The 14,738-nt window shown below is 43.8% G+C and overlaps 1 protein-coding gene across 4 annotated transcripts in view; it reads right to left on the bottom strand.

Moving 5' to 3' along the window:
• The window catches only part of RUFY1 (RUN and FYVE domain containing 1), a 51,606-nt gene that overhangs the window by 14,342 nt on the left and 22,526 nt on the right, over positions 1 to 14,738 (bottom strand). For all 4 annotated transcript variants that reach the window (XM_019661397.1, XM_019661398.1, XM_019661400.1 and 1 more), the window contains exons 6-11: positions 12,532 to 12,593; positions 10,678 to 10,743; positions 8,745 to 8,814; positions 5,891 to 5,992; positions 5,013 to 5,129; positions 2,836 to 3,003 (exon numbers count right to left, since the gene is read on the bottom strand). In XM_019661397.1, the coding sequence (XP_019516942.1) occupies positions 2,836 to 3,003; positions 5,013 to 5,129; positions 5,891 to 5,992; positions 8,745 to 8,814; positions 10,678 to 10,743; positions 12,532 to 12,593 (585 nt within the window). The remainder of the gene's footprint in view (positions 1 to 2,835; positions 3,004 to 5,012; positions 5,130 to 5,890; positions 5,993 to 8,744; positions 8,815 to 10,677; positions 10,744 to 12,531; positions 12,594 to 14,738) is intronic.

The raw sequence follows: 14,738 nt of genomic DNA, 5'->3' as shown, positions 1-14,738 counted from the left end.
TGTTCCCCTTCCCCCAATTCCCCAGCACTGTTCCCATCCCCCCAATTCCCCAATAAAAATCTTAAAAAAAAAAAAGTTCAAATTGGTAGTTACAAAATAGTCATGGGGATGTAAAGTACAGCATAGGGAATACAGCCAATAATGTTGTAGTAACTATATATGGTGCCAAGTGAGTACTAGACTTATTGGGTGGGGGTCACTTTGTAAGTTATATAAATGTCTAACCACTATGCAGCACACCTGATTAAACTAATATAATATTGAATGTCAACTGTAATTGAAAAGTAAATTTTAAAAAATTCGTGTACTCAAAATGATACATGTTTTAGAATAAATATAAACACTGTAGAATGTAGGCGTAGAGGAAAGAGGATGGGCATAGGGATGGGAAATAAAAGGAAGTAAGAAAATAGAGTTGTTTTATTATAGTGTGTCCCAAAGTGAGGCATATGCCTGCTCCCTGAGCACGTGAAGCTGGTGGTGGTGGGGGGAGTGGCAGTGAAAAGAGAAAACGAGCTCCAGAGGACGTGAAGCCGGTGTAGCCAGAGGAAATCTAACTCTTGCAGCACCGACTCAGCAGTCAGGAGTCTGTCGAGCAGACGTTACAAGTTGGAGAGCTGGTAACCCTTCTTAGTTATGGCAAACAATACAACTGTCACTGGCCCAAACTTGGCAAACTTGCCAGCCATGCCGTGTTCCAGGGGAGGTGGTTGTCCAGGAGTGAGAATGCCACTACGTGCGGCCAGGCTTGAACCAGCACTGTAAGCAAGGGGTGTGCGGAGAGATGGGCAGGAGGCGAGGCCACAGGTAAGGGCCTCCCGGGTTAGAAAAGCCGCTGCATCGGACCTTGAGGGGACTCAAGGCTGAGCAGAGGATGCTCCTGATGCCCTGCAGGAGAGGTCATGGTTAGGGCGCTTCCCTTACACTTCGGTCAGCTGTTTCAGGTGACCGGCCATTAGTATGAGAGAGATTGAGAGAGCAAGGAAGTGAAGCAGGCACAAAAACTGTGTTTAATAATCAATTAACTGTGGTCACTGACACAAGAACTGAGTGGAAATACAGAGCAGAGAGGCTAGGATTGAGGGCACTGGACTGTCAAAACCAGGAGTCGGGCCTGAAAAGTATCTGTAACTGATCCCTAATACAACGTCCAGGCAGGCAAAGTGATACCACAAGAAGCTGGCCAGAGATGCTGTGTAGCTGCCAGGAAAGCCCTACTCTCCAAGAGCCCGCTAATGTGCCATAGACGATGCGGGCCTCTCAGGGGCCTTGGAGGAAGACCAAAGCAGGGTAGCCAGACATGCTAAGAAATTGTGCCCCCTGACTAGGGGGCAGCCTTCGCACTTTCCGCCCAGAGGATGTGATTGCCTTTCCAAATAGGCATTTCTCCCGAGTACCCTGTTTCTGTTCTACCATTTGATGCTGGGCGGGCCGGGTTGATGTGAGAAAAACAGCAGGTCTTGTGGTTCAAACACAGGCCATGCGGGCCGTTGGAGACTGGGTGGCACTGCGTAGTGGCTCTGTGGGGCCAACTGTGGTAGGAACAACTGTGTCTGCCACCTTGTCCTCCCCTTCATCCGACCTGTAGCAGAGAAGTGACAGCCGCAGGCCCCCGAGTGTGGCCCTGCTGACTAGCCATTGTCTATGTGTCTATGAATGGAAGAACGTGTGCCACTTGTGTTATCACTGCCCGAGTGCAAATCCCTGGCACTGGACTTCGGCTTTGCTTTCCCACCTCCTACTGGCAAGAATGGTGATGAGTAGAGAGGCCTTGAGAGCTGGAGCTGTCATTAGCCGGGTGCCTGAATGACTGGGAGCCAAACTGCTGAAACTATTATGTAACAGGTACACAAATGTTCATATTTTTAGGCCCCTCTATTTTAGGGTCTATTTAAGTGATGACAGGAGTTTAGTTCCCCCTAACATACATTCACATTCTGTCTATATACTGACCCCAAACAGATGAAAACATGAGAAAGTTAAAGCAGACACTTGGTTAGGGGGGTGAAACTCCTTTTTGATTTTCACTGCTGCTATTATAATAAGCACCATGTAAGTTTTAAAGAGAGGACAGAATAACACAGTTTATCTGGACTCTGCACCCAGTGCCTTTGAGATGATACTGCAACTGAGGCTGAAACCACATCCATGGAAGAGGAAGTGGGACTGTTTCAGGCACTAAAATAGGAAACAGAACTTCAAAAAGAAAAATTTTGAGAAGGACACAGGGTGGTATCCTGGATAGCTTCTGGGCAAGGAAGCGTTACAATATTAGATGCTATCTTTTGAACTCTGGCATGACGGGTTCTTTCTGGGCTAGCTCCCTTGACCACTCTGAAATGACAGGTGAGGCTCACAGCCTGCCGTGTTGGCCTGGAGGCTCAGCAAGACGAACTTAATGGCAAACCTTGAAAAGACAATACCAACTTTTATCATTAATCCACTTCTCCATTTCTTGGGGCAAACACTTGGCCACTTGAAGCAGAAACAGGCAGTGGGAGCCAGTGACAGTACAGTAGTTCAGGTTTGGCTCAGTTTCAAGGCTGTGTCACTGGGGCCGTGTGATATAGCTACCCGGTTCTGCCTTGTCACATTTTCCCCATTTATAAACTTTTCTCAGGGATTGCTGGGAGACTCAACTGAAATAAATGCAGTAACATGTACCAGGGCCTACCTAGGACCAGGTCTGACACATACTAGGACCTCACAGATGTGCTTATTCTCTCCTTCTGCAGGAAAAGTGATGGAAGACTGACAGGCAGCCTGGGACAAGCTCCCCCATTGTAGATGGCAGCAGGAACCAGGCTGTGAAGTGGACACAAAGCTGATTCTCACCTGAACTTTGTGGAACATCTGCAGATTAATTGCTTTGACTTCTTCCAGCTGCTGGCGGAGGGCAACTAGAGTGTCCTGCTTCTCGTGGGTGTCCTTTTCTAGTAACTTCATTGCAATTTCCATTTCGGTTTTCATTCCAATTTGTAACTCCAGTTCTTTTTCTACTTCCTTAAAAGGATAGTAACAAGGAAAATATTATTAAAGTAAATCACAGAAATGAATTTAACTGGGGTTGTATCTTGGGCAATACCTGAAATAATAAACTGAAGGTCAGAATAGGTTAGGGAGATTTAGAGAAGTCTGTCTGGAGCATAACTAGGTTAAGCTTTTCCATTTTCTCATTTCACATTGAAAACTGGCTCTGCATCAAGTCAACAGAAAGTTGGTGGCTGGCATATGAGCCCAGGGTTCCAGCAACCACGTTCTTTAAATGCTAAGATTAGAACTTATTGTTTGAAAGAGTGTCTCTTATGTTTTGGTACTAAAGCCATTGGATAGTGCAACGTCAGAATTTCTGGAATGGTTTGCTAGTTTATGGGAACAAAAGTGCAACCATTTTGAAACGGTTCTTTCCTGGATAACTTAGGACAAATGTTCTTCACATCCAGGCAAAGAAGCAAAGAAATGAAGCAGGTGCAAGAACTGTGTTTAATAAAAACACTGGTCACAGACATGTAGATTGGGTGGAAATAAAAGACCAGACAGAAGCTCTGACTGAAGGAAATGTCAAAGAAACCAAGCAGGGCCAGCCGAGTGGCGTGCTGGGTGGGAGTTGGCTTGGGATACCAGCTCTGAGCAGCAGGGCCCTGGTTCGGATCCCACATTAAGGCCAGTGATACTGTGCCCTCTGCAGCTGAGATGGTGAACAGCAGCTCGACCTGGAGGTGGGCCGCCGTGGGTCGCTGGAGACGGTGTGGGCTGCAGTGGGCTGCCATAAGCTACCATGAGTGGCTGGCAGCCAGCGTGAGCGGCCAGCAGCCAGCGTGAGCTGCCAAGAGCCACCGTGATCGGCTGTCCAGTGGTCGGTGACTGATCTGCCTCGCCTGGGAAAAGCGCAATGGTGACACCAACATGAGCCAGTGAGGCGACATCCTCCACAACTAGACTGAAGAACAGAAGGACAGCAACTTGTCTGTTCCCCTTCCCTGATTCCCCAACTCTGTTTCCCTCCCCCAATTCCCCAATAAAATCTTAAAAAAAAAAAAAGGCCAAGCATCTGGTTTCACAGCAATCCCTGAAAAAGGCTTATAAACTTGGAAAAACATAAGTGACAATGCAGAACTGAGTGGTAAACACAGCCCTTGTTTTCTTTCCTTTTTATTTATTTATTTATTTATTTTTTAGCTGAGCCATCCTGCTACCTGTTGGCAGCTCAGCGGCTGCTCAGCTCGGGCTGGACTCGAACCGCTGTTGCTCAGAGCTCAAACTCTTGAGCGAGCTCTTAACCAACTGAGCCACTCGGCCGGCCCTCTTTCCTTTTTTTTTAAAGGAACGATTTTGGACTTACTTTGAGTGTAAGCAGGTTTAAGCACATATGAGGTCTGACAATTACGTCATGAACTCATCCTAGACAAAGTGCTATATACCTCATTGTTGAATATCACTACGGTCACCTTCAAAGTACTCTCCTTGGGAAGCAATATACAGATGCCAGCACCTAGTCCACCCTTCATAGCAATTTTGGAGCTCTTTTTCTGGAATGGCCATCAGGGCTTTCGTCATATTGCCCTTGATGTCCTGAATGTCATCAAAATGTCTTCCTTTCAACATTTCCTTTATCTTTGGGTAAAGAGTCATTGGGGGCCAGATCAGGTGAGTAGGGAGGGTGTTCCAATACAGTTATTTGTTTTCTGGCTAAAAACTCCCTCACAGACAGTGCCATCTGAGCTGGTGTATTGTCATGATGTAAGAGCCATGAATTGTTGGTGAAAAGCTCAGGTCATCTAACTTTTTCACGCAGCCTTTTCAGCATTCCCAAATAGTAAACTTGGTTAACTGCTTGTCCAGTTGGTACAAGTTCATAATGAATAATCCCTCTGGTATCAAAAAAGGTTAGCAACACCATTGTAACAAGTTCACAAACTTAATTGTCAGACCTTGTATGTGAAAAGTGCTGACAGAAATAACTTACAGTGCTTTTTCAGTGCTTTTGGAGAATCCTTTCCAAAGATACTCACCAAACGGACTTTCTTCTCCTCTTTTAGTTGCTTCCATACATCACTATACAATTCATCTAGACCTTGCCGAGTTTGCTTGTAAGTCTCCAGCTCAACTTTTGTATCCTGTTTTGTTATCTGTATCCAACAAGAACACCAAACAGGAAAAGTTTACTTATGGGAAGCAAGCTAACTACAAAATACTTAAAAACATACCATACTTTAAAAACATGTAGCATAATTTCTATTTTTAAGCATAATACAGAAAGGTTAAAAATTTAAAGACATTTTGAAATATTTTTGAGCTTGCGGATGAAAATAAGCCAATAGATTTTTTAAAAGAAAATTTAGGTTCAGAAAACAATTTATATTTACTTTTCTTTAAAACAGAACAATAATTCTTAGTGGGAAAGGCCCTGGCCCCCATTCAATCCATCCTTCAGTATTTATTGAGCATATTTTTAGCAGTGGATGAATCCTGAGATGAATCAGATACAGTCTCTACCTTGAAGTCATCAGGTGAGACAGCTACAAGCCAGTAAGTCTACAAAACAGCAAACACATTCTACAAAGGAGGGATGTGCAAGGAACAATGGGGACATGGAAGGAGGAGGGCCCAGGCCCACTGATGGGTACTAGGGATGGCATCACAGAGGACCTGGCACATGAGCCCAAGTTGAAGAGTATTCAGGGACTTTTACGTGCAAAGACCCAGAGGTGAGTGAGAAGTGAGCCTGGGAAACCTCAAGGGGTCTAGGTGGTCTGAGAGTGACAAGGGAGGGCACGGCAGCAGGAGGCATCTTCTGAGGACTGGGTCATTATTAAATTCTGAGCTTGAGGTTTGGGATGGACATGACTGAGTGAGAAACATGCCACCAACTGTGAGGTCAATTTCTCACCTCTACACTCTTTTCACTTCTTTCACGAATTAATTCATTTTGTGCTCTTAATTGTTGCTGTTCTTCTTGAAGTGAACAAATCCGGTCTGTTGCAGCTGAAAGCTGATTGAGAAAGATTTTTATGTATTTTTAAACATCAAAATTAATCTTACTGTTCAAATTAAAATCTAACATTTGGCATCTTCACAATCGACAATTTATTTTCACATAGTTGATATTTTATTTTACTTCCTTGTTTTGAAGAGGTAATACATTCACATGGCACAAAATTCCAAAAATATAAAAATTATATAGTAAAATCTCTCTCCCACCCCAGCCCCTAGCCGTCTCTGCCCTCTCCAAATTTTCTCCTTTTACAACAATGATACAGAATGTGGGCAAAGATTTATGGACACAAAATACTAGCAACAGCCTGAATGTCCAGTATTCGCGAAATGGTTTAATAAATGACAGTGGAAGCATAAAACAGATATATGTAGTTATTAAAATGTTTACAAAAGCTTTTGATAACTTGAGAACATACTTAGAATACCAGTATGGAAATAAAATAGGTTATATAGTATGTCCTCACCTCTAATTAAAAATCAACTATGTTAAAAATGCTTAAGAAAAGATGGGGACCTTATATAACACATGAGAAAGATGGGGATATACACCACATGATAAAAACACTTCCATTTAGCCAAGGGACTTATGGGCTTTTTTTCTGATTCTTCGTTCTCTTCAGTTTTTCTAGCCAATGAGCAAAAGGACGTTTTATCACGAGAGGGAGAATTAAAGAATTCTGGAGTAGGAATCACAACCACACCATTAAAGATGTGCCCGAGGGAGACATCTTCCTTTCCTGGGATGAGTTATCGTACTTTAGAGAAAAGTCTATAGAAGCAAGATGCCTTGACGGACCTGCTAAGGAGAGGCTAGCAGGAGAGGCAAGGCAGACGAGTAAATACAGTGACCACCCCCTCCTTATCCAACTTCTGAACACAGTCTGGAGAGAAGGTGAGGCTGGAGGAGAAAGAAGCAAGACATCTGCCCTTGGCACTTGGCTATGCTCTTAGCATCACTCATTCATGGGGGCCTTGAAGCACGAAGCTCTTCATCTCAGTCAACAGCAACGAAGTCCACTCAGAATCAGAACCCAGGACGGGGTCCTAAACCTAACTGCCACGCCCCAGTAAGAGCCTTTAAGGCTATAAAGGAGGTGCTCGTAGCTACAAGGGAAGACACAGGCAGAACCCATAGCTAGTTCCTGTTCCACTTTCTGAAGATGTACACAGCACATCCTGAAGAGAAGTTCACTTTTCTCTAACGCACATTTTCTTTTTTTTTAAGATTTTTACTGGGAAATTGGGGGATGGGAACAGTGCTGGGGAATTGGGGGAAGGGGAACAGACAAGTTGCTGTCCTTTTGTTCTTCAGTCTAGTTGTGGAGGACGTTGTTTCACTGGCCCAAGTTGGCACCATCATTGGCACCCAGCAGCGAGGTGACGAGGCATATCAGTCACCGGCTTCTGGATGGCCGCTCACAGCAGCTCTTGGCTACACACGGTAGCCCATGGCAACCCACTGCAGCAGGGGCTGCAGCCTACACCGTCGCCGGCAACTCACGACAGCCCAGCTCCAGGTTGAGCTGTTGTTCAGCATCTTAGCTGTAGAGGGCAGTGCCACTGGCCCTCATGTGGGATCCAAACCGTCTAACGCACATTTTCTATTACAACTGTTTGCCTTTGAAGAAAAAATAGCCCAGTTGTTCAGTTTCAAAAGCTAAATCAGACCTTCATTCAAAGCATGCCACCTCACCTAGGAGAACAGAGTGAATCTGCTTGTTTTAAAATCAATTAATGTCTCTTGAGTGCCTTCCACATGCCAAGTGTTGTATTAAGCATATTGATATATTAATGTAACACTTATGACAATAGTGTAAGGTTTGGATTATCACCCAATCTGGAGATGAGAACTCAAACACTTGCCGCTGAACTGAGGCCAAAAGGCTCACCACTCACGGTGAGTGGGAGTCCTCCAGTGAGGCGAGGTCTCTCCTGTGACCCTAACTATGAATGCTGCCTTTGAACTTCCTTCTCCTCACACAAATCTGAGCTCCTCTCCTGAACGCTTTTCAAGGCTGGCCCCTTGGGAGACGGCAGTCAGTTTTAAGTGAGCCCTAAACCTAAAGGGAATCCGTCACAAAGGCGGGCTCTCCGGCCCCTCTCACAGCCCTCTTCCTCCCCAGTGAGACTTAGCGGGGAGGCCCGAGCAGCCAGGGACCGCTACCTGTGGAAAGCCTCAGAAAGGCTGAGCAACACCCCTCCTGCTAACAGGAGACAAGATGTGTTCACCAAGGAGACTGCCGGGCAGCTGGCAGCAAGCTTTCTTCCTCGGCCTCAGCCCTCCTTCTTCCTGTCCTTTCATTCTCTCTCTTCCTAGTGAGAAAGCAGAGAAAGACCACACTGTGGGGAGACTGGTTCCATGCTCCTGAGAGGCCACAACACAGAAGGGGTGGGCGAGGGTGCTTGGATCTCGGAACAGTCTGTGCCCTCTGGGCAGCAGGGAGGCGCACTCACTACACCACAGGACAGGTGGGGACGAGAAGGACAACGCATTCACTACAGGAGCTGGGCTTTCCCAGTGAGGGTCACTGAAGTCACTGTGAACCGGCTCCTGGTCAGCTGCACTGATCCGGGGGAGCACCACACAGGGCAGAAGACACAGCCTGAGGGCGCCTGTCCCAAGTGCAGCTCAATCAAGATCCGCAATCCCCACTCCAACCAGCGAGCAGCTCTGGTCACAAACACCGACGGCACCATCTCTCTTAACTTTGGGCTGTTCTATTTTAAGAATTTCGGTAAGTACAAACCTCTTCTTGAAGCTTTGAATTAGTCTTTTCCAAGCCATCTATCTTGGTTTGAAGATCCCCAACTGTGCAGCTGTGGAAAATACAATATTAAGTAAATGTGAACTTATAAAAATGACTGTTTTCCCAACCTGTAAACAATGAGAATAAAAATGCCCAGATTTCCTGTATGAAATGAAGTCTAAGGGTTCCAATTAACCCAGAGAAGAGAATTCTAAATATATATTATATGTATGTATGTATGCATTTATTGAAAAGTTTTCAATGTTTTCTCCCTAAAATATGCTACCCAATTTTTTTTTTTAGTTAACTGGAAAGATAATAGTTTTTTCCCCTAACACAATAAACAGGAACCAAAATGTGTTGGCAGTCACATATCTACAGTAATATTCGTAACAAGATATTGGTACTTTTGGGTAGTAGGTTCAAAGGTGATTTTAAACCTTTTTATACTTTGCTCCATTTTTCAAATATGTGAAAAGCTCGCGTATTAGTATTGATAAGCAATACTAATAATAACTACAGCACTAGCAGTACTAACTTTCTCTTTGGACGATGTGCCAGGCCCTGTTTGTTCTAAGCACTTTAAATGCATCCACTCATATAATCCTCCTCACAATTTTGTGAGGTAAATCTTATTGTTAGCCTGTTTTACAGACAAGAAAACTAACTTTACATTGAAAACCTCAAGTTCACACCCATACGAAGGGGCACCAGGGTGTGGACCCAGGCGGTGTGTCTCAGAGCCCACACTTATAGGCAATAGGCCCTGGTGCCTTCCGCCCATGAGGGGCCCAGGAACACGCCTGGCCAGGCTAACGAGTCAGGGCCCAAGAACCGACGGGAGTTTTCAGCAACTGTGAAGCTGGGAAGATCCCGACCAGGCCGAAGGATGTTGGATCTCATTGTCCTTCCAGCCCTTCAACCCTTTCCTAAAGCCCCTCAATAAAATTGTTTGATTCACACCCACACCCCCCAAAAAAAATTTGGGTGGGAGAAAAATAAAAATACAATGATACAAAATGAAAGAGGGGACAAAAGATAGAGAGAAAATTAAAAGTTTAAGGGTACACAACTGTCATTTCTATACCAACTACATAACTGAAAAAATATTAATAAAATTTATGTATTTTTTAGAAAACATAAATTACCAAAAATGACAGATCCTGCAGATAAGAAAACCCAGATGAACTAACAACTGAGGAAACACTGAGACCCTGGCAAGGTCCTAGCTCCCAGGCTCTAAGCTCCAAACGTCCAAGGAACAAATGTGAACTATTGTAGAAGGCGTTCCCAGGCATGGAAACCAGGCAAAGTACCCTAATTCGTTTTGTGAAGCTGCATAACCCTGATACCATGGTACATGGAAAGAACTACAGAACAGTCGGGTCAGGTTACATGTTAGGAGAAGGAGAACAGTGTCTCCCAACACCGACAACCTCTGCCCAGTCCTCACCAGCACCTCCAGCAACTAGTGTTTGAAACGCAGCAGCAGCTTTCCAATTAAAATACAAAATCAAGAGAAAGATGCCTGCTATGGCTACTGACTTGCCCTCAGGTCTGGCCCAGTGGTTCCCAACCCTTCCTGCCGCAGCACACTGCAGGGATGTGTGCTGACTCCCAGCAGCAACAATGTTTCCCACGGTGGTGACTTCCAACCAAGTGGCTGTGGGGTGAGGGGCGGACATTCAAGCTTTTATTTATTTACTCTCTAAATTTTATAACTGCACAAAACAAAGAACCAAAGAATTCCCAAAAGTTCTTTATCAAGAAATCATACTTCTCCAGTATATACATGCGAGCATGGCATGATAATCTATTTTCTTGGTTTGGGAAAAAAGTTAGTTATAAATATATGGCAACTCAAAAAATTTCACGAAGCAATTCTCAGGTACTGAGAATGAAACGTGACACTGGAAAGAAGACCCAGCCTTACCTTAAGTGCCGGTTAAGCTCTTCCACGTAGTTTTTTTGATCAAGGACATCAGTAATTCTTTCGTGCCTTTAAAAATAGCATTAAAAAAAATTCTTTTTACTGAGGGTTAACACTTTGTAACTGTCTCCAACCTTCCAATCACCTTGTGGGAGGATCAATGGCATAAGCAAACCAAGAGATGGTCAGAGTAGTGATGTCTGCACGGTCCTGAATGACAGCAAGGCTGGAGGGGCCCTGGGGAACACAGAATCATGCCAGAAATAGGAAACACACTGCCTGGAGAGCAGGTTCCCTGCAGACGCCCTCCCACCCCTGCGACTGGCTGGGCATTTGGGAAGAGGACAGAAAGCCATCGGCGTGCAATGGCTTTGGCTCTTGATGTGGCAGATGAAGCGGCCCTTGTTAGACTGAAGGAAGGAGGCTGGCTCAGAAAAGGAGACTGACTTTTCAAAACACAAAGGTGACCAGTGTGGGTTAAAAACAAAACAAGAAAAGACTAACATTTTAAAGTTAGCCCCTTCCCAATTTCTTTACATACATATATATGTACAGATGCACATAAATGGGGTCATTCTATACAAGTTCACGCCACAGGTGCTGGACTTGTTTTTCAGTGCTGTCATTTCTTTCCTTTTACCTGTTCTGCCCTTTACATTGCTCTCCCAGTGACCCATATTGATACCCTGTTGAATATCCCATGTGCATATATAATCATAATATCTACTTCGTATATGTATATAGTATATTTAATTAAAATATAAACTATATACTAGGGATTTTTGGGGTTTATTTTAAAAAATGGGATATATATACTTCTCAGTATAATACTTTTTTCACTCAATAATACCTTATAGAAATCCCTCTAAGTCGGCTACACCAGTAGGTCAAGTCTGTTCCTTTTTTAGGTCTGCATGATATGCCAGCGTGGAATATTATGGATGTTCCATAATTCCTTCAATTATTCCCTAACTGATGGATAATCTGTTTATTTCCAATTTTTTTAACATTAAGAATATATTTTGTTTAAAATTAAATTAATGCATGAAGCATTAATGGGGTTCCCTCTGGTTCCTTCCTTGGTAAGGTGTGCTGCCAGGGCGGCAAGACTGGGGGTCCTTGTTGGGAAGATGTTTGAGACAGTTACTGGGAGCACATGGTAAAGTAGTCACACACGATCCCTGGGTTTACCCGGAAAGTCCCTCCAGTCCTCTTCCCGCTCGGGCAGCACTGCTGTCACGTCTATGTGTCACTCTAGAAATGGTCCAGGCGTACAGAAGCACAACATATAAATAGGGGTGTATATTCTTTATCATAATGTACATGGTAGCGTGTTATATACATTGTTGGCTTTTTTTCTTTTTTTTCCCCCCCAGGATAATGTTTTTTAAAAGAATTGTTCTTGTTAACAAGGATGCGGGGAGAGCTATATGTGGGATGAAAGACATCCAAGACACACTAGGATCAAAGAACAAGTCCAAGGGCAACTTACTGATATAACAGTACCATCCCATTTACATTCAAACAAACTGTAGAGCAAAATATGGGACCAACAAAGATATGCCTGCGGGGCATCAAAAAGGCTCGGAAGGGGGCGTGAGTAGCTTCCTTTGAGAGAGGAGTTGGGAGAGGGACTGACATGGAGACAACGGGCAGTGTGAGGGAGACACTTCACTTGTACTCTGTATTCCACAGAGCATACGTCCTTAAACAAGGGGAAAACTACTGTATTACCTCTGTAATTAAAAACTGTCAAATAAAAACTAAAATTTCAAACAAAGCAAAAACAAGTGCAGCGTTCTCTGCCAGAATTTCATGAAAAATGTGAAGCACAGCAGCGTGCAGTACAGGACTTACTCTCTGCCACCATTGAGCTCTTGCACATCCTTCAGGTAGAGGGAAAAATCGATCACTCCAACCTGATCAAAATAAAATGTACGAGTTTAAATGAAAACTAACTTTCCTGCTTTCCACACAAACCTTATCATCTTTAAAATTCCAAGTATTCACATTCCTGTCTATTTTATACAAATATTTAGTTAGGCTAAACAGCTCTATAAAATAGCAATCAATCAAACAAACAAACCAAGAGAAAAATAACCCCACCACCTTTTACAAGAAAAACATACTGAAAATCAGAATTTAAGGGAATATTCTGAAATTTTGCCACCTAGTTAAAATCAGCTTTGTTATTTATTTAATAATCAAGTTGTTGACAAAGTTATTTGGATACAAAGTAATAATAATAAAAGAGGACCCCTGGACCTCTAGGCTACCGTGGTGACCTTGGCTGAAACTAACCATCCTTCCACGGATTGTGGTGAAACGGTCCAATCAGTACTCCAGGGGAATTCTCTGCTGCTGCTGCTGCGGGGAACTAGGCAGGACCAAGACCCTCACACATGTCAGCCTCAAGGGCTTTGATTGGACATAAAGCACTCGAGAGAGAGTGACAGTCCTACTCTGCCACCATCCACTGCAGCGTAAGTGAAGCCATTCCTACTTGAAACATAAGGATACTGGGTCCATCAGTAGACAAATGTTTCAATCAACACTTTATAACCATATCACAGAATCCTCTGCAACCGTAACAAAGAATGTAGCAGATGGATGAGTAATGAATGATATGAAGAAAGCTCCAGGATAAAATTTTAAGTCAAAGAACAACACGTACAGCATTAACTCCTGATATGTTACTCTTCACAGTAATCCCACTATGTGGGATGGTTTGTGCAACCCACCAATCTATATGCCCGACCCTTGAACCTGGGCTGTCTTAGTGCCTGTCTTGATAAGTTAGAAAGCAGCAGAAACAATGCTCTGACTTCTGCTGCCACATTAACGAGGCTGAAACAAACTTCTTGGAGCTTTCTCTCAGGGCATACACCTCTGAACTTCTGAGCTGTACTGAAAAAAGTCTGGCAACCCTGAGCCACCACCATGTTGGACACTAAGTGGAGAGACCGCCTATGGACACAGATGACGAGGAGCCCCGGCTGCCGCAGCCCCCAGCTCATGGAGCTCCTGGGTCTGGAAGGCAGCCAAGCGAGAGCAGGTCTTCCGTGATTCCTGCCCCAGCCATCAACTGACTGCAGACACGGGAGCGCTTAGGAAAGAGCCCCTTTGACGCAGTCAGCCCCCTACAGTGAGAGGACCACCGTTATTATGGGCCTGCTGACTTGTTACACAGATACAGACAAAACTTATGTGTACATAAGTGCATAAAAAGGTAGAAAGAGTTCTAGAAAGGGTTTACCCCCAATTTTCCCCATTAACTGTGGGGACGAGAGTGGGATTGAGGGGGAGAGGAGAAGGGCAGTTTGAACTGCATGCATATCTTTTGAAATAAAAATTAAATAAAAAGAAATATTTAACTGGAAAAAACCAACAATAGAAAGGGAAATAATTCATACCCAAAGTAGAAATTAATGGATTAGAAAGCAAATATAGTAATACCTTGGTTTGCGAGCATAATTCGTTCGGAAAGAAACAACTCATATTGCAAGACATCGCTCGTTTACCATGTTAAAATGTATTAGAAATGTTTGATCGTCTTACGGAACACTCGCAAACCAAGTAACTCACAATCCAAGGTTTTACTGTAAAGCCCTCCTCCCAAATCAGAATTAATAAAAGCAAGAGCGGGTTCTTTGAGTTCAACAAACCAGACCGACCTCTACCAAGTATGATCAGTATTTAGCAAGTGCACAGTATTACAAATGAGGAAGATGAGGTTTTAAGGAGCTGTAAGAGAATCTGCTCAAATAACTAATAGATCTGAATGAAACGAATGGAAAAATATAAGTGACCAAAAAGTTGTCCTAAGACTTAGGACACCAATACATTGACCAAGGGCTATGAAAAATCTTAATGTGCTCTGAGAAGTAGGAACAAAAAAGGCAGGAAGCTGAAGTGGTCATACCAGCAAATGCTTATAAAACTTCTTTTTTTTTTTTTTAAGATTTTTATTGGGGAATTGGGGGGATGGGAACAGTGGTGGGGAATTGGGGTAAGGGGAACAGACAAGTTGCTGTTGTTTTGTTCTTCAGTCTAGTTGTGGAGGA

The sequence above is a fragment of the Hipposideros armiger genome, unplaced genomic scaffold, assembly GCF_001890085.2.
Source record: "Hipposideros armiger isolate ML-2016 unplaced genomic scaffold, ASM189008v1 scaffold_347, whole genome shotgun sequence".
NCBI classification, from domain to species: Eukaryota; Metazoa; Chordata; class Mammalia; order Chiroptera; family Hipposideridae; genus Hipposideros; species Hipposideros armiger.
The sequence above is the reverse complement of the archived record's forward strand: the minus strand, read 5'-3'. Positions and strand labels throughout refer to the sequence as shown.